A 20,714-nucleotide genomic window follows, 5' to 3' on the forward strand; every position below is an offset into this window, starting at 1 on the left:
AGCGGTCGATGTGTGGAGTAATAGTGGCAGATGCAGAAAGTATCGGTCTACTGGTCTCGGACATGATGCCTATATGTATGATCATTGCCTTAGATATCGTCATGACTTTGCGCAATTCTATCAATTGCTCGACAGTAATTCGTTCACCCACCGTAATACTTGCTATCATGAGAGAAGCCTCTAGTGAACACTATGGCCCCGGGGTCTATTTTACACATTATATATTCAGACCTACATACAAAAATACCAAAAATACCTTGCTGCACTTTTATTTATTTATCTATTTATATTTACCTATTATCACTATCAGATCTCACCTTGCAAGTAATCGTAAAGGGATTGACAACCCCTTTATCGCGTTGGGTGCAAGTTTGTTCGTTTTTGCGCAGGTGCCTTGGTGACTCATCTTGATACTCCTACTGGATTGATACCTTGGTTCTCAAACTGAGGGAAATACTTATCTCTACTTTGCTGCATCAACCTTTCCTCTTCAAGGGAAAAACCAACGCAAGCTCAAGAAGTAGCAAGCAGGCATTCAAAGAAGATTTCGTTCTCTTCTTTGGTAAGAGTGTAGCTGGCAGGACCTTCATACTGCTTTGAATGCATTGGCGTCTTTTTGGTGCACACGTTGTTGGTCCTCTTGTGCCTCCAGTGTATCTTTTGTCTTCCCATACACACCCAAGAAGCCTAGCAGGTTCACGCAAACATTCTTCCTCACGTGCATCACGTCGATTGTAGAGCGGACCTCTAGGTCTTTCCAATAGGACATGTCCCAAAATATAGACTTCTTCTTCCACATGGATGCGTGTCCCTCGGCGTCATTCAGAACAGATTGTGTGCCACGACCCTTTCCAAAGATTACTTATAAATCATTGACCATATCAAGTATGTGATCACCAGTACGGAGGGTGGGCTTCTTCCGGTGATCTGCCTCACCTTTGAAATGCTTGCCTTTCTTTCGACATTGATAGTTGGTCGGAAGAAATCAACGATGTCCTAGGTACACATTCTTCCTACATTTGTCCAAATATATACTTTCGGTGTCATCTAAATAGTGCGTGCATGCGTGGTACCCCATGTTTGTTTGATCTGAAAGGTTATTGAGAGGAGGCCAACCATTGATGGTCACAAACAGCAAGGCATGTAGGTCAAATGCGTGTTGTTTGTGCTCATCCCACACACGTAAACATTTTCCATTCCACAGTTGTATAAGTTCTTCAACTAATGACCTTCGTACACATCAATGTCGTTGCCGGGTTGCTTAGGGACTTGGATGAGCACTGATATCATAATAAACTTCCGCTTCATGCACAACCAAGGAGGAAGGTTATAGATACATAGAGTCACGGGCCACGTGCTATGATTGCTGCTCTGCTCCCCGAAAGGATTAATGCCGTCTGTACTTAAACCAAACCATACATTCCTTGCATCACGTGCAAAGTCTCCCCACGTTCACTCGATTTTTCTCCACTGCGACCCATCAACGGGTGCTCTCAACTTCCCGTCTTTCTTACGGTCTTGCTTGTGCCATCGCATCAACTTGGCATGCTCTTTGTTTGTGAACAAACATTTCAACCATGGTATTATAGGAGCATACCACATCACCTTTGCAGGAACCCTATTCCTGGGGCGCTCACCCTCAACATCACCAGGGTCATCTCGTCTGATCTTATACCGTAATGCACCGCATACCGGGCATGCGTTCAAATCCTCGTACTCAACCCGGTAGAGGATGCTGTCATTAGGGCATGCATGTATCTTCTGCACCTCTAAACCTAGAGGGTAGAGAACCTTCTTTGCTGCGTACGTACTGTCACGCAATTCGTTATCCTTTGGAAGCTTCTTCTTCATTATTATCAGTAGCTTCCAAATCCCTTGTGAGATAAACCATTCTCTGCCTTCCATTGCAGCAATTCGGGTGTGGTATCGAGCTTTGTGTTGCCATCTTCACAATTTGGGAACAACCTTTTTTGTGTTGCTCTAACATGCGCTTGAACTTTAACTTCTCCCTTTCACTTTCGCATTCTCTCTGTGCATCGACAATGACCTGACGAAGATCATCATCGGGCACATCGTCTGGTGCCTCTTGATCTCCAGCTTCCCCCGTTGTAGTATCACCGTATTCAAGGAACATAGGATCCGGATAGTTGTCATCATCCTCTTCTTCTTCATTGTCTTCCATCATAACCCCCCTGTCTTCGTGCTTGGTCCAAACATAATAGTGGGGCATGCAACCCTTCTCAACCAGGTGGACGTGAAGGGTTTTTGGGGAAGTGTAATCCTTTGTATTCTCACAGTTAACACATGGACAATACATAAAACCATTCTCCTTGGTTGCCTCGGCCACACCGAAAAAATTACGCAGGCCCGTAATGTATTCCGAAGTGCGTCGGTCATCGTACATCCATTGACGGTTCATCTACATTATGAAATTAAGTATATCAAAAACCACTAAAGAACATCATGAATAGAGAAATGACCAAATTAATACAAGTTCTTCATCGCATTAAAACCAAAGTACAGTAGTGATCAAATGTTATTGCTGCAAAAATAAATACGTAAAGTTCATATGTAGTTCTCATAAAACAACATACAACTATGTAAAACATTTCAATGCAACAACAAATGTGATCAAAATCGCAACTAAGCTAACAATTGACCCAACATCATAATGATACCAAGCCTGTTTATCAATGTCATATTTTTTAATATTCCTAATCTTCAAGCGCATTGCATCCATCTTCAACCGCATTGCATCCATCTTGATCTTGTGATCATCGGCGACATTGGCAACATGTAACTCCAATTCCATATTCTTATCCTCAATTATTTTCAATTTTTTCTTCAAGTAATTGTTTTCTTTTTCAACTAAATTTAAGCTCTCGATAAGAGGGTCGGTTGGAATTTTCGGTTCACATACCTCCTAGATAAAAACATCCATGTCACGTTGGTCATCATAATTATCATAAACACTAAATCAAACAAATAGTTATAAAAGAAAATATACAACATCCTAATCATAGGCTAGACGAGGACCGATGTGGGCGGATACCAAAACCACCGCACTATATAATAACAAACGATAATAAAAGTAAGCAATTTATACAGGTATCTACCTAAATCATACACGTAAGAATATTTTTCTTTTAGAAAGAAGATAAGAACAAGAGTCTCGCAACGGTGGTGCCGGCGACGAGATCGGCGCGGGTGATCGACGACGGTGAGGACGGGGATGGGACGACACCCTACAATGTTCTGACTCTAAGAAGTTAATTTGAGCTCAAATTGTGCATATAAATCAAAAGAACTCCCACATACACTCCTACACTAAAACCCACAAACCACTCTACTTCTAGAGCATTTGAAATGAGCTAAACTAGCAGTGAGAGATGAAAGGATGAAGTAGCTAACCTTTTAGAACACTTGTGTAGTTGGTGCACGCCCAAACCTAGACAAATCATGAGGAAAATGGAGCTTGGAGAGGAGAAAGCTTAAGTGTGGCTCGGGAATTTCACCGAACACCTCATGTGCATGCATAGAACGGTGAACAGAGCAGGGCGAGAGTATATATAGGCATCTCTTTGGTGCCGGTTGGTGGCCAGAACTGGGACAGAAGACTGAACTTTAGTCCGAGTTCTAGCCACCAACAGGGACTAAAGGTGCTGCGCCAGGAGCGAGGACCATTGGTCCCGGTTCGTGTCTGGAACCAGGACCAAAGGGATCAGACAAACCGGGACCCTAGCCCGGCCGGCGCCCTCGTCCCATGAATCGAGACTAATGCATCCATTGGTTCCGGTTCGTAACAGAAACGAGATTAAATCTCTTATCTCGTGTGGACCAAAGTACTGTTTTCTACTAGTGTTACTACATGTATTGAAGAAAAAGGGCTTCCCCCAGTTTTGTATTACAAAGCAATCAACCAGAACATCCGACGATAGGTGTTGGGGCACAAACAACACATTCACGTCCAAAAGAAATGGAAAAGAAAATACAAAAGAAACAAATGCCCACACCAGCGGATTGACAAAAAACACAAAAGACTCTCGATCGCTGCACCCACCAAGAGTCTTCCACCAAGTTCGAGGACTCCGAAGCGCCGGTACCCATCAACACCTCCAAGAAGGAATGCGACGATGACGATGCTGTTGTCAAGGGTTTCCCCCGTATGCGACGAGGCGCGAGGAAGGGTAGCCCCGACGCCCTCCACAAAGGTTTGGCGACACCCAAGGGCGTCACCGCGTCAGTGTCGGCCGGGCCGGCAGGGGTTTCCCCCGATCCCATCATGCACCTCGGGCGCTCCGGAGCCTGCCACCAAACCAACCGACAACCTGCACGAACACAATCTGGAGGCCCCTGCGCCGTCTCACCACGGCACCGTAAGGAGAAGCGTGCACATCGATGAAGAGGACCCGGGACAAGGAGCAACAGCACCGTCGGCACGCGGGAGGGCTCAGCCTCCACCGTCAATGATGGTAGCCGACCGGACACAATAGTAGGAGAAAACGAGGCCCGTGGGCAACATGCATGCCGTCGACAACGCCACCCCCAGTCCAAGCTGCTCCGACTCACCACCATGTAGAAGACACCGCAGCCACACCGGGAGCCGGCCCGCTAGGACCCAGATGGGCCCCGCATGGCCCAGATCTGGGCCGGGGGTGCGCCGCCGACCACCCCGCACCACCATGCCGCCCTGTCGTCAAGGAGCAGCGCCGCCACCTCACCTATCGCCGGTCACCATCACCGGGTCGACGGACCGCAGCCGACTGAGCTGCACCGCCGACGCCCCTGCCCCGGGAAGGGGGAACGCGTGCGCAGGGAAAGAAAGGCCCGCCGTCGTCGGCACCATCCGGGCTAGCGTCGGGGGCGCCGGTGGCGGGGAGGAGACGATGGAGGAAAACGCCCGCGGGGGAGGAGCTCGCGTGCCGCCCCGGCGACCTCCCGGGGAGGCGGCGCGAGGACGGATCTTTGATAACGGGGAGGGACGGGGCGGGGGAGGGGTAGGAGGGGCTTGAGTGACGGCCGACGGCGGAGGGAGGGCCGGCGGCGGCAGAAGGGGGAGCGCGGAAACCCTAGGTCGCCCCCGTCCTTACTACATGTATTGGTGATTAAATATTCTAGTTTCACAACTTAAGCCAGATTTTACAATGATGGAGGTGCCCAAATTATTTTTTCCTAGCCACCAAAATGCTTCCATTTAAGGTCTTCTTTGATTCGCAAGATTCTCGAAACACAGGTATATGAAAAAAAATACAGGATTGAAGAGGAATGCGTACTTGAACCCTATGGGACCCACCGGCTGAAAGTTTGCAACCCGATCCGGCATGGGATTGGCCAATCAAATTTCAGTCTCTACTAAGCCCACCGGTCAAAAATACTGTTGTGTTTGTTCACCTTAACCCATACGCGGTTTGTTGGCCACTATATAAGACCGCCTCCATTCGCTTCACTCACCATCTCACCTCAACTCTCCGATCACATCTCGATTTTCCTCTTCTACACCAACACACACACTCGCTGCGCAATTCGTTTTTGGGACAAGGAGTTCTGCAGCGGCAAAATATTAGCAGCGCAGAGCGATGGAGAGCGTGGATGAAAATGGAGGAAGCCGCCTTGTGGTGACCGAGCTGGGCCACATCAAGGAGCTGGTGAGGCAGCTCGGCGTCAACCTGGGAGGCTGTCCCGAGCACTGCAAGCGTCTGGCCGCCCAGATCTTCGATGTAACCGAGAGGTCCATCGGCATGATCATGTCCGGGCACTTCGACTGCCCGAAGCGCTCCGCCGCCGGCCTCGACTCGCCGCCCTTCTCCGCGACTCCCAGCCCCCTGAGCGACGTTTCGGGGATGCCTTTCCATACCAACAACAAGAAGAGGTGCATACTTCATCAAACTATTCGAGTTTGTCACGATTAATTGACGCATCAGTCGTATTTTGGATCTTTTTTGGTATAGATTTTTTTACAAATGCTTGCTTTGTCCTTGGCCTTGCAGGAAGATAATGGAGAAACGGAAGCATCAGGTTAGGGTGAGCTCGGAGGTAGGAGGAGCAGAGACCCCAGTCGATGACGGCCACAGCTGGAGGAAGTACGGCCAGAAGGACATTCTTGGAGCCAAGCACCCAAGGTTGGTACTCCTACTTGACTACGTCTGAGCAAATAATTTTTCTTTCAGAGCCTAATCCGCACATGTTTACACGAGTAGCAAGTGGCACCAGAACCATTTGCTTTCGCTTTCTGTGAGATCATCGAGATTTCTGCTTTTGGATTCGGGCACTGGTTGTTCTCCGAGGTGTTCTTTTCAGTTGGTGAATGTTGCAGCGTTTCCACTGTTGCCAATTGATTGGCATCCACTAGTCAGATAGTACGCCTGCTGCATCCGATTCAACTGTTTGCCGTCCCTGACCTGAACTATGCAACATTGCAGGGGGTACTACCGTTGCACGCACCGCAAATCCCAGGGATGCGCGGCGACGAAGCAGGTGCAGCGCGCCGACGAGGACCCGACTCTCTTCGACGTGATCTACCACGGCGAGCACACGTGCATTCATAAGACGGTGGCGGCGTTAGCGGCGGGACACGCGGAGGAGAACCCGGGCGCGAGTAGGCTCCTGCAGAACCTGAGCACGAGCCTGACGGTGAACACCGAGGGGCTTACGGCGACGGCGGGTCACCAGGGCTGCAGCACCACCACGTCCTTCTGCTTCTCCTCGCAGGCGGCGCGCGTGCTGGCGCCGCAAGAGCACTACCCGTTCTCCATGCCGTCAACGCCGGAGAACTGCTTTGGGCAAGGCGCGTCGCTGTCAACGTCCCTCGAACCCTCGCCGGTGACCTCGGACTCGAACCGCTTCTCCATGACCCCGTTCCAGGCGGAGTGGAGGGCGCGGTCTGAGTTGGACGAGGTGGTGTCCGCGCTCGTGGCCGCGGGGGCGCCCGCCATGGAGGAGACCCCCTTCTCGCTGGACGGGTTTGAGTTTGACGTTTCTGGCTTCTTTGCATGAGATGATGGTAAAAAGGATAACCAAAAGAAAAGCAGGAAAAAAAAAGACCTTTGATATTAGAGATATCACCCGCGAAGCTCTGGTTTTTGGTGAGCGCCAGAGGAAGAATAACAAGAAACAAGTTCATCTTGGGTCAGTGCATGTGTGTTTGTGTAAGCTTTAGGAGATGAGATTAGTTCCTTTTCTTCATATTCTTTTCATTTTCTTTATTCGAGAGTTTTTTTCTTGTAAATTCAGCTAGTAGTTCGCAAGTGTATTGGCAAAAACAAATTGTAAGCAATGAATAGTTCTTCACCTGACTTTTTTGCGATCATATCCAAATTTCGGCAGAGGAAACACTTTCAACTGAAAACAAATGATAAATATTTGACAAAAAAGTTTCTCCCGCTATGTATTAGAAAACAACCAGCCAGAACATCCAATGATAGGTGCTCAGGTCAAAACAGCCCAGTCACGCCTAAAAGAAATAAAAAAGAAAAAACAAAAGAAACAAATGCCGACATCGACGGATAAAAAAAACCGTAAAAGGCTCGCGATCGCTGCCTTCACCAAGAATCTCCCACAAAGATCTAGGACTCCAAAGCGCCGGTATCCATGAACACCACCAAGAAGGAATGCGACGATGATGATGCTCCTGCCAAGGGTTTCTCCCGGTACGCGCCGAGGCGCGAGGAAAGGTAGCCCCGACGCCCTCCAGGAAGGTTCTGTGAAACCCAAAGGCGTCATCGCTTCAGTGTCGGCTGGGCCGACAGGGGTTTCCCCCGATACCAACCAGCACCTGGGGTGCTCCGGAACCTGCCACTAAACCGACCTTCACCTTGCACCAACACGGTCTTGAGGCCCCCGCGCCGTCTGACCACGACACCGTAAGAAGAGACCTGCACAACGATGAAAAGGAGCTGGGACTAGGAGCAGGAGCACCGTCGGCCCGTGGGAGGGCTCAACCTCCACCATCAATGATGGTAGCCGATCGGACGCAATAGCAGGAGCATACCAGGCCCGTGGTTCGCCGGCCACCTCGCACAACCACGCCGCACTGCCGCCAAGGAGCAGCGCCGCCACCACCGTCGGATCGCCGGACCACAGCGAGGCCGAGCTGCACCGCCGCCGTCCCCTGCCTTGGGAAGGGGGAACGCGCGCACGGGGAAAGGAGGGCCCGTCGTCGCCAGCACCACCCGGGCCAGCGTCGGGAGCGCTTGCCGACGGCGGGGGGGGGGGGGGGGGAGGAGACAGGGGAGGAGGACGCATGCGGGAGAGGAGCTCGAGCGCCGCCCCGGCCATCTCCCGGGGAGGCGGCGCGAGGGCGGATCCGGGAGGGGGAGGAGGGGGATGGGGGCGAGGCAGCCTGATCGGTGGCCGGCGGCCGGCGACGACGGCGTGTGACGGGGGAGGGGCGGCGGGGGAAGGGGGAGGGGGCAGCGGCGGGAAGGGGGAGGGCGGGACCCTAGAGTTGCTTGTGGCGGGAGCTTCATAAATTTTAAATATTTGCTCTCCCAAATAAATTGGACGAAATTGGTAATGGACACCATGCTATAGAAAGCAACCGTACAAAAATTGGTGTGAGTGCACGTATTTCTATACAAAGTTCATCTTCACTTCCATGCAAAAAAAGTTCATCTTCACTTGTCCATCTTTAAAGATTGTGATGCAGTGCACCCTTTGTAAACAAAATAATTTAGCACACACTATTTCAAGTTGGCCCCCGAGCCTCTAAAAACATAAACCCATCAACTAAAGGGTTTAACGTCCATGAGCAGGGGCGGAGACAGGCCCGAGGCCCTCGGGGCCTGGGCCTGGGTCCTGAGACCCAGCTTCTTTGTTAGTTATAGCAATTAGTAAGGATACAAGGCCAAGTACATGCACTTCTTGAAGACCGCCCAGGTCTTTCTGCCAGCCTGCCTCCGCCCCTGTCTATGAGAATCTAAAAAGGCGAGTACTCAACAGTGGAAACACAACACCACAAACATGCGCATATGTGTTGATCATCAATGCCTCACACAAGCGTATTGTAGGCACACCCAGCGCTGAGTTTACCATTGACGAGTTTTTTTAAAACAATACAAACTCAAGCATTTATATATATGCTTATACACTCACCTTATGAATGCACATACACCTACCCTATCCCTATGCGCACCTTCCATTAATGAGTTTTTTTTAACGCAGTACAGACGCAATCGCTCATATACACACGCATACACTCGTCCCTATGAAGGCACACACACACCCTACCCCTATGAGCACCTCTGAAAGACTGAGCCGGCGTATTATCTTGAGATTTACGAAGTCATCATAGACGCCTCGTCTTTTATGGGAACGTCTCCTCCCTGAAAATGTATCGCCGGAAATCCTGAAAAAATCCAGAAATAATGCAAGCACAAGGACTTAAACCCTGGTGGGTTAGAAATACCACTGTACCTCTAACCATCCATCCATAGGTTGGTTTGCCATTGACGAGTTTTATAACATGCCTATAAACAAAGGTTGTTTTGTTGGTTTATTTACTTTTAAATTGAACTCATAATTGATCAATTGCACAATAGAACAAAACACAATAAACACACATATTGCATTCGTAAACATCAATTCTTACCATGTCCATCCTACATCTCTCGAGTTTGTATGAATTTTTTCATAAATCACTTTTAGGGCTGAAGTAAACGTGTAGAACTCGAGCACTATAGCTGTGTATGTTTAGTTGTGAATTTCCAAACAAAACATAAACAAAGTGAGGCATTGACTAGTAATGCCAAGCTCACATCAATGTATTTGAATGAAAATATCATCTAGCACCTTCTTAGGGCATCTCCAACGATGACCCGCAAATTTTCTCTCACATCCGTCCACGGACAGGAGGGCGGGGGGGGGGGGGGGTGCAGTCCACGAACACGGATGCAGGAGCTGGCCATCCAACGCTACTCGCATACAATTCAAATAAAGTTTGAAATAACCACACAAATTACATGCAACTCACATGATTTTCATCCAAATTAGACAAAAATATTTACATTTCAGACATATTTTAGCTAGACCGGACTCTAAACCTTGACCAAAATGGCGTGTGGCACCCATTCCCCATCCCCGGTCGGCCATGAGCCGCGGATGAAGCCCCGACTCCTCTGCAGCCCTCCGCAGCCATGAGCCTCGGGAAGTGAAGCTACTTACCTCCATGTTGCAGCCAAGCGGCTAATCAATCGAAGATTATAAGCCCACGAAGCTTGGCTTCAAAGGGAAATGACGAGTGGTGGGTGGTAGCCTTATTGGGACCTGAAGGCTTGCGACCTCCCATGCTCTACCATTCCTCATTGCGGGTGGCCCTTGCAGACATGTCAACTTTGTTGTCATGCCGGTGGGGCATGTCCATGGAGGAGCTGGCGATGTGCCCGTCGTCGTTGCTCTTGCCGAACACCTCATCCGCCGCCTCATGCATCTCCTTGTTGGTGGACTCTATCACTAGTGGAAAACGGGCCTTTAGCCTGGACCCTTTAGTCCCGGCCTCCCTCTGGGCCGGGACTAAAGGCCCGGCCACGTCGCCCCAAATCGCAATGCCGCCCACGAGGCTTTGGTCCCGGCCCGTAAGGAGCCTTTAGTCCCGGTTTGTGTCTCAAACCGGGACTAAAGGGCTACGCGGTGTGAAGCCCGCATGTGCGCCACCTTTAGTCCCGGTTTGTGTCTCAAACCGGGACTAAAGTCCTCTGCCTATATATATTGGCCACAGCCCCCCTCTCCCCTCTTCCGTGCATTTTTCTTTGATGGAAGAGTGTGGGTGTGTGCTAGCTCTCCATTTTTTTGGATGCACTAGAGGTGTTTGTTGAAATGTGTGTTAGAGCGATGCCGCTTCAGTTCACCGAACACAACTACGATATGAGATGCCCGAGCCACGCTTAAAACTCTTCCTCTTTATTTCTACTTATTCTAAAAGGCTAGCAACTATATTTCCTCGTTTAGACCGTGCGGTACTAATTTTTAGGATCGTGATTGTATTTGATATACTGTCGTATAACGCAGATGAGCCATCCATGGATGTACGGTGATCGACGCACATCCGCTTACAGAGAAGGCGTGCATTCTTTTCGAGATGCAGCCGATGCGAACAAGCATGGTGGTGGCTATATGTTTTGTCCATGTGTTGAATGTCGGAATGAGAAGGATTACACTTCCTCAAGAGTCATTGAAAGCCACCTACTTCGGTCCGGTTTTATGTCGGGCTATAATGTTTGGACCAAGCACGGAGAAAGAGGGGTTATGATGGAAGACGACGATGAAGAAGATGAGAACGATGATGACAACTACCGATCTATGTTCCCTGAGGCTGAGTATGCTGATACCGCAATGGAAGACAATGAAGAAGAAGATCAGGATGAAGAACAGGAACCAGATGAGCCCGCTGATGATCTTGGCCGGGTCATTTCTGATGCACGACGAGGTTGCGACACAGAAAAGGAGAGGTTGCAGTTCGAGCAGATGTTACAGGACCACAACAAATTGTTGTACCCAACTTGTGAAGATGGCCAGAAGAAGCTGGGTAGCACACTGGAATTGCTGAAGTGGAAGGCAGAGACCGGTGTGACTGACTCGTCAATCGAAAAGTTGCTAGTACTGATGAAGAAGATGCTTCCAAGAAAGAACGAATTGTCCGCCAGCACGTACGAAGCAAAGAAGCTTGTGTGCCCTCTAGGATTAGACGTGCAGAAGATACATGCATGCCCTAATGACTACATCCTCTACCGCGGTGAGAAGTACGACAATATGGATCAATGCCCGGTATGCACTGGATTGCGGTATAAGATCAGAAAAGATGACCCTAGTGATATTGAGGGCGAGCCACCCAGGAAGAGGGTTCCTGCCAAGGTGATGTGGTACGCTCCTATAATACCACGGTTGAAACGTCTGTTCAGAAATAAAGATCATGCGAAGTTGTTGCGATGGCACATGGAAGATCGTATGAAAGACGATAAGTTGAGGCACACCGCTGATGGTCGGCAGTGGAGAAAAATCGAGAGAGAGTTCCCGAGATTTGCAGCTGACGCAAGGAACTTATGGTTTGGTCTGAGTACAGATGGCATGAATCCTTTTGGGGAGCAGAGTTGCAGTCACAGCACCTGGCCCGTTACTCTATGTATCTACAACCTTCCTCCTTGGTTGTGCATGAAGCGGAAGTTCATTATGATGCAAGTGCTTATCCAAGGTCCAAAGCAACCCGGCAACGATATTGATGTGTACCTAAGGCCATTAGTTGATGAACTTTTACAACCGTGGGCCGAACCAGGTGTACGTGTGTGGGACGAGCACAAACAAGAGGAATTTGACCTTCGAGCGTTGCCTTTCGTAACCATCAATGATTGGCCTGCTCTTAGTAACATTTCAGGACAGTCAAACAAGGGATACAATGCATGCACGCACTGTTTGGATCAGACAGAAAGTATATATCTGGACAAATGTAGGAAGAATGTGTACCCGTACAATTGTCGTTTTCTTCCGCCCAAGCATCCCTTAAAGAAAAAAGGCAAGCATTTCAATGGCAAGGGAGAACCCCGGGGGAAGCATGTCATCTGTACTGGTGCTGAAGTATTCGATAGGGTCAAAGATTTAAAAGTAATCTTTGGAAAGGGTCCTGGCAGCCAACCTGTTCCTAACGACCCTGATAAGAGCGTACGCATGTGGAAGAAGAAATATATATTTTGGGAGCTACCCTACTGGGAAGTCCATGAGGTCCGCTCGGCAATCGACGTGATGCACCTGACGAAGAATCTCTGCGTGAATATTCTAGGCTTCCTGGGCTTGTATGGGAAGTCAAAAGATACACCGGAAGCACGGGAGGACCAGGAACGTCATAAAGGAAGGGATGGCATGCATCCAGGGCAGTTTCAAGGGCGTGCCAGCTACGCTCTTACTAAGGAAGAGAAGGAAATCTTCTTTGAAGTCCTTTTCAGTATCAAGGACCCGACAGGCTTCTCGTCGAATATAAAGGGAATCATAAATATGAAAGACAGAAAATTCCAAAACCTAAAGTCTCATGAGTGCCACATGCTTATGATGCAATTTCTTCCGGTTGCATTGAGAGGAATTCTACCGGAAAATGTTCGCCTGGCAATTGTGAAGGTATGTGCATTCCTCAATGCAATTTCTCAGAAGGTAATCGATCGAGAAAGTCTATCAGGGTTACAGATTGATGTGGTCCAATGTCTGGTCAGCTTTGAGTTGTTGTTCCCGCCATCCTTCTTCAATATAATGACACACCTACTAGTTCACCTAGTCGAAGAGATTAGAATTCTCGGTCCTGTGTTTCTACACAATATGTTCCCCTTCGAGAGGTTCATGGGAGTCTTAAAGAAATATGTTCGTAACCGTGCTAGGCCAGAAGGAAGCATCTCCAAGGGCTATGGAACAAAGGAGGTCATTGAGTTTTGTGTGGACTTTCTTCCTGACCTTAAGCCGATTGGTGTTCTTGAATCTCGGTATGAGTGTAGGCTGACAGGAAAAGGCACACTAGGAAGGAAAGCAAAAGTATGCATGGACGGGCATTCTGTCTCTCAAGCACACTACACAGTTCTACAGAATTCCACCGTGGTGGCTCCGTATATTGTGAGACACAAGAATATTGTACGCTCCGAAAACCCGGGGAAGGCTGACTCTTGGATTAAAGGGGAACACGAGAAGACTTTCGGCAGTTGGTTGCAGACACATCTCATGAATGACGACACCGTGGGAGATCAGCTGTATTGTTTGGCCAGGCCACCATCTTCGACTATATGTACTTTCCAAGGGTATGAGATAAATGGGAATACATTTTACACGGTTGCCCAAGATAAAAAGAGCACCAACCAAAATAGTGGTGTCCGCTTTGATGCAACAGACGAGAAAGGGCACTGTTTGGAAACATATTACGGTACATAGAGGAGATATGGGAACTTGACTATGGACCTACTTTTAAGATCCTTTTGTTTCGGTGCAAATGGGTGAAGCTGACACGAGGCGGGGTAGTTGTAGACCGAAAGTACGACATGACAACAGTGGATCTCAACAATCTTGCGTAGATGGACGAACCATTTGTCCTAGCCAATGATGTCGCTCAGGTTTTCTATGTGAAGGACATGTCTACAAAAACGAGAAAAAGAAATCAGCAAAAGAAGATATCGTCCGATGAGCCAAAACGCCACATAGTTCTTTCAGTGAAAAGAAACATCTTGGGAGTAGATGACAAGACATACATGTCAGTAGATTATAACAAGTTTCATGAAATTCCGCCCTTCAAAGTGAAAACTGACCCAAGCATCCTACTGAATGATGAAGATTCTCCATGGCTACGACCCAGAAGAAAACAGAAATAATAGATAGGAATATTGGTGCAATAATGTAATAATGTATTAAACCTTTTGTGTAATGCATGTATGGAATGTACTAAACCTTTTAGTTTTGAATTATTTATTCAATTTCAAACACTTTTCATTTTCATAGTTTTGTCAAATTCTCAAATATGCAAAAAGAATTTTAATAAACCTTTGTAAGAGATGAGTTCTCGTTCGAAACGCTGATACTTCGAGAGAGATTGTCCGTTTTGTACACGAAGTGCATCCAGTTTTTGTCGTAGCCCTCTCAACTTTTTAACAGATGCTATGTGGGTGAAATGATGATAGCATGCCAACTTTCAACATTTTCAGAGTTCATTTGTAGTGCTTTTCAATTTCAGGGTCAACTAGCCCAAAAAAACAAAAGTAAATGCACGAAGAATACCAAATTAAGTCAGAAATTGTTGAAATTTTGTGATGTGCCTTTGAATGGTGCATTTTGAACACACAGAACGTATGGAGTTCAAATAAGTTCAAAAAAATGAATTCCCTTTGTAAGAGATGAGTTCTCGTTCGAAACCCTGATACTTCGAGAGAGATTGTCTGTTTTGTACACGAAGTGCATCCAGTTTTTGTCGTAGCCCTCTCATCTTTTTAACACATGCTATGTGGGTGAAATGATGATAGCATGCCAACTTTCAACATTTTCAGAGTTCATTTGTAGTGCTTTTCAATTTTAGGGTCAACTAGCTCAAAAAAAATAAGTAAATGCACGAAAAATACCAAATGAAGTCAGAAATTGTTGAAATTTTGTGATGTGCCTTTGAATGGTGCATTTTGAACACACAAAAAGTATGGAGTTCAAATAAGTTCAAAAAAATGAAATTCCTTTGTAAGAGATGAGTTCTCGTTCGAAACCCTCATACTTCGAGAGAGATTGTCCGTTTTGTACATGAAGTGCATCCAGTTTTTGTCGTAGCCCTCTCAACTTTTTAACACATGCTATGTGGGTGAAATGATGATAGCATGCCAACTTTCAACATTTTCAGAGTTCATTTGTAGTGCTTTTCAATTTTAGGGTCAACTAGCTCAAAGAAAAATCTAGAATGTCGCCATTTTATTAAATCCTTAAAGGTTAAGAGAATCCGTTAGACATATTTTAGAGTTTAGGTTCTAGCCAAGACCCAGGACTAAAGGTCCTCCTATATAAAACGTCACTTCGAAGTTTCCAACCCCTCTTATATAGTTTGTTAGTTTATTAGTTAATCAAATGTCCGTTTTTTGCAGAACTATGGATCCACATATGAGGAACCTCGAAGAGGAAGAACTTCTCGAAGGTATAATCAAAGACGGCCCCGACGTTGAACCAGCTGAATCTCCGTCGTCATATCTAAACCCCTCCGGATATGGAATGGAGGTCGACCGACACGAAGATGAAGCCGATGGGGCAGGAGATAGGTCCAATGACGGAGAAGGTGATAGCTCCACTGATGGAAAGCCGGTGGAGAAGCCGGTGGAGAAATAATAAAGTCCGGCGAGGTATACATATGAAGTTCGACAATCACTTGTAATATGTGAAAAATATTGAAGATAGCTCTATATTGTATACATATACATTCATTTGACGAATGTTTCTCCCTCTTAGGCCTCCACATCGAGCAAAGCTACGAAACGAGGCCCGACTAAAAAGTTGGATGCACAGACGCATTACACCTTTGAGGTGATATTTCCTACGGGCGAACCCAAGCTTCCTAAGAATGCTGCTGACACATTCAAGAAGCAATGCGGAGTTCTCGTTAGGGATCACGTCCCGATCAGCGTTCGGGAGTGGAACAAGCACAAAGGGGCAGCCGATAGTGACTATGTCGCTGAAAGGTACAAAGATAATCTTTGGAATGATCTCATGTCACATTTCAACGTGCCAGAATGTGAGAATGAAGATGCCGCAAAAAAACTGAGGGCCAAAGTCAAGCAGTGGACTCTAAAGAAGATGACCGAACTGTTCCGTAGCTGGAAGAAGCTATGGAAAAACTATCTGAAGACAAAGAAAGTGCTAGTATTCGAGGGGTATCTAGCCAAGCAGGCGAATCACTGGAAGACATTTCAAGAGTACAAGGAGTCAGAAGATGCCAAGGCATTATCAGAAAAGAACAAGAAAAATGCCTACAAGAAGAAATATCACCACACGCTGGGGCCAGGGGCTATGAGACTGCCATCCCAAAGTGGGATAAGAAAGTGCAAGATCTGCTAGCTAAAGGCATCATACCTGAACCACTCCATGATGAGTGGGAATTGAGTGCAAGAAATTGGTTCCTTGCGCATGGTGGTTCGTACGACGAAGAAACAGGGGACCTCATCTGCAGTGACTGTCTTAGGATACCCAGTGAGAATTGGAAAAAGATAGTGAAAGAAATTAAGGAGGGAAAAAGACAGTTCACTGCAGATAGAGAGAAAGATTTGTTCACACTGGTCCTCGACAATGACGAACATGGAGGACGAACGCGAGGCTTCGGTCCTTCTTACCCGTGGTGGCTTGGGTTTGCCAGAGACCAAGACACTTACAGAAGCCGAGCGAGAGCAAAGAAGCGACAGTAGGATGAGGAGAATGACAAGTTCAACTAGTTGCTTGCCAGGATTAACGAGCAACAGAAGCAGATTGATGAGCTTAGAGGAGTAGCGTGCCAGGAAGATCCTGCACTCGATATTACCGGTGCCCCATCTAAGCGGAAAAGCAGCGTGGCTGAATCTGAGGCCCCGCCCGACGATGCACGAAGAATGATAGAGGGCGGTCCCGGCTACCCCGTGGATTGAATCAAGGAGTCAACATCATGTGAACTCCATCAGAAATTCAAGAACATATCCATGAAGGTCGCCGTCGGACAAGCTTTACCTTCTGGCCCTGATGCACGCTGGCATGGCCGTGAGATTCCTGCTGGCTTTGCTAAAGTCGGGGTGGATGAAATCATGGCGGGGTTTCATGATATGGAGCTCGACATAGCTGGACCAGAAGATGAGAGGACACTCGGAGAAGTACTGGGTGGAGTCATCCTATGGGACAAGAACTACATCAAGCTTCCAGGCTCAGCCCCAAGGACAACACCGCCTCCGAGTCGTCGCAGGTCACCTACACATCCATCACCTCCAAGCCCTCCACATGACGACGGCCAGCACAACACGAGTCCATCTCGATCACTGCCGCTGGACTTGGGTCGTCCGTCTCCGTCGCCGCCCGCTCCGGATACTAAGCGGAAGCGTGCCAGCAAGAACGCTCGGTCGATGATTTCTAAGCGACGGAGCTCCCCAAAGCGCAAACTGTCGCCCCTCCCAAAGGTACCACATGCTAATCTTCCTATCAGACCTTATGATCGTACCGCCGAGGAAAACGCCAGGATAGGAAAGGAACATCATGATGTGCAGATGAAAAAGAAGGAACCCGAGCCCCGCCCGGAATACACCGAGAAGCAAATAGCATATGCAAAAAACTTCACGAAACTTCCATCACAGTATGACTTACACCATAAGCCTGATGACTATACACGCACATTGTAGAAGGAAGGGAAAAATAGAAGATCACGTGCAAGTGCAAGTGGGAGCAAATCAAGTTCAACTACAAGAAAAAAAAGATCAGACGTTCCTTAGCTTGGACAACAGGACAAACAGTCGATCCCACCCCTCAGGGTGTTACCCGAGAATGTCCCCCCTCTAGTGCAGGGGCAAGATTTGGAATTAGCAAAGAAGTGGGCGGATGAATGGGGTATCCCGGTTGAAGACGTTCTGGCTTCCCAAGACGACATGTTACCCAAGGCTGTGGTCGCTCCTCAGCCACAGTTTGTCATGGGAGCGCCTTTGGTCAACAAAGATGATCTCCCAACAAATATGCGTTACTTGCATACATGGTACTTAAGTGAATCAATGAATGGGAGAACGATGGTCGTGGTGAGTGTCCCACGGGAGTACTACGACCGCCCCAAAGAAATCCATATCGACTTTGATGAACTCTTCCAGATGTACAATGCCGACGCCCTCGACAAATCGTTTATGAGTTGCTATTGTTTGTAAGTTTTTCAATTCATTGTCTACATATAACTTGTTTAGTTATTTCAATTCATTGTCTACATATAACTTGTACTCTATTATGCAGAATGAAGATTCTGGAATGTAAAAATAGGAACATCCTAAATATTGGGTTTATTGACCCGGATAAAATACATATAGTGACGCTAACTGATAAACCCAAGGAGACGGAGGAAAACCTTCTAAGGTTTCTAACATATCAAAATTTCTGTGACCACATACTGTTTCCATACAACTTCAGGTGAGGGTCTTTACTCTGTTGTGTCCATTCACTTATAAGTGTAATTGATAAGTTACTGACATATATATATATATATATATATATATATATATATATATATATATATATACATACATACATGTGCAGCTTCCATTGGATTCTGTTGGACATTCAAATTGATAAGGGAAGAGTTGATGCCTTCGACCCACTATCGAGACCCTTGGAACAGTTCCAAAGCCTGCAGGACATGCTCCAAGGGTAATTTCAATCATTCTTGCGCTCTATCGGTCTCTTTCGATGATTTTCTGATATATCAATTAATGAAAAACTTAGCAAATCATTTTCCTTGTCGAGCAGGGTTTGGAAGCGGTTCAAGTGCGTGACTCCCAGTATCGAGCCTGAGAAGCTGACCTTTAGAGCGGCTCAGGTAAGTAGTAGTATGATATACTTCTATTTTCAATACATTTATCATGCTAGATTATTATTTTGATTATATATATTCTATTCTCGTAAAGTGCGACCAGCAGCCACGGGGGACGCATCTATGCGGATACTATGTTTGCGAGACCATTCGCACGTTTACCTCTGAGCACAAGGATCACAGATACGACGTAAGCAATGAACATTCACACCTCTATTTTTACCCGTCATTCTTTGTTATCATGATTGATATTCATATTCATCTCCTCTTCTTATATAGTACACGGCCTTGAGGGAGAAGTCCCTACCAGAGCAACGCGCGATTGCTGTTGCAGAGGAGCTTGCGACCTTTGTGAGGACGGAAGCTATAGATGACAAACGACGATTTAGTGTAGCTAGGGGCCATTACTGATGTTGGTCCATGTAATCGAATAGACGGGCTCTAGTCCCGATAATTCAGATCTCCATATAATTGTATATATATGCTCGCTTGTAAGATAAGTTAATCTTATATATATATGCATAAACATGTATATTTAGAATTATATGAAAACTAATTCCCGAACACCAAACGAGGCATCACGTTAATCTCTCGAACACCTAAACCCTAAAACCCTAAAACCCTAAAATAAACAAAATCTGCAGAAACTCTTTAGTCCCCGTCCGTGTTAAGACCCGGGACTAAAGGGCCTGCCCCTGAGGGCGCTCCGAGGCGCCCACGTGGAGCACCTTTGGTCCCGGCTTGGAGCAGGGCCGGGACTAAAGGTTAGGCCTTTAGTCCCGCCCCTTTAGTCCCGGTTGGTGAACCGGGACTAAAGCCCCTTACGGGCCGGGGCTATAGGCCCTGTCCCCACTAGTGTAAATTCTCTTGATATGGAATGACCGCAAGCGGTCGTGGTGGATTTCACGGGTGGTGCGGTAGGAGTCGACCAACACCTCATGCTCCTCCACATCCACGTCTAGCATTATGGCCTAGCCAGCAGTGAGTTGATCCTCCGCGTGTCGGTGCTTGAGAGGAGGCGTATGTTGTAGGCTTGGTTGGCATGTACCTGCCGAAGCGCCACCTCTCGCTCCTCCAACACCATGCCCGTGTAGTGGGCACGAGCCTCACCCATGATAATGTCGGCATGCACCAGTGAAGATGGTGGCGTCAGCTCATCCTCGGTCACGTCCTCCATTGGGACGTCTACAACATCGGACTCCATCTACCTACGAGCCTGCCTACCGGCCGCAATGGCATCAATCTCCTTTTCCTGCTCGGATGTGAGATTTTTTCACATGGCTTTGGACCTCGAAAGGGCTATGGCAACCATGTTGCAAAAATGAGGAAGAAGGCAGAATATGATGGTGCAGCTATATTCGGGCATGCGTTTTATATGGCGGGGGGTGGCAAGGCTACCGGTGAATTGATTAATGGTGGGAAGCACATGGACGGGTGGCGTAGGCTCGTTGTTTCTTGATAACCGCACGCCAGTTCAATGCAGGTAGTGAAACAGAAGGGTTGTCATTTGAACGCGGGGCACTCGAATGCATCGGGAAGCGGCAAGGGCGACGCTCTTGGCTAGTGAGTCGTTTCAATGCCTAAGCGTTGTGAGAGGTCGTGTCGCTCTGAGCCGACATGAATGCGATATGGGTGCTCTGGCGTGGTGCTGACCTTTCGGTGTGAACGTATGTGGCCGCGAGTGGTTTTTTGGTTGCCTAGTCAGGAGAGGCCGTGG

The 20,714-nt window shown here is 47.6% G+C and overlaps 1 protein-coding gene across 1 annotated transcript; it reads left to right on the forward strand.

Annotated features, from left to right (window-relative positions):
* Window positions 1–5,434: 5,434 nt before the first annotated feature.
* LOC123395551 (transcription factor WRKY19-like) lies at window positions 5,435–7,292 on the forward strand. Its single transcript, XM_045090563.1, has 3 exons — window positions 5,435–5,869; window positions 5,988–6,119; window positions 6,420–7,292. The coding sequence occupies exons 1-3, from the start codon at window positions 5,577–5,579 to the stop codon at window positions 6,991–6,993; spliced, it is 999 nt and encodes a 332-aa protein (XP_044946498.1). The 5' UTR covers window positions 5,435–5,576; the 3' UTR covers window positions 6,994–7,292.
* Window positions 7,293–20,714: the final 13,422 nt, after the last annotated feature.

This window comes from Hordeum vulgare, chromosome 5H (assembly GCF_904849725.1).
Source record: "Hordeum vulgare subsp. vulgare chromosome 5H, MorexV3_pseudomolecules_assembly, whole genome shotgun sequence".
Lineage (NCBI taxonomy): Eukaryota > Viridiplantae > Streptophyta > Magnoliopsida > Poales > Poaceae > Hordeum > Hordeum vulgare.

What these genes read in the sequence shown, in the direction of transcription:
- LOC123395551 (XM_045090563.1), top strand. Translation starts at nt 5,577, where the DNA reads ATGGAGAGCGTGGATGAAAATGGAGGAAGCCGCCTTGTGGTGACCGAG. An exon ending in CATACCAACAACAAGAAGAG is followed by an intron (nt 5,870 to 5,987) that starts GTGCATACTTCA and finishes TTGGCCTTGCAG; the next exon opens with GAAGATAATGGAGAAACGGA. An exon ending in CTTGGAGCCAAGCACCCAAG is followed by an intron (nt 6,120 to 6,419) that starts GTTGGTACTCCT and finishes GCAACATTGCAG; the next exon opens with GGGGTACTACCGTTGCACGC.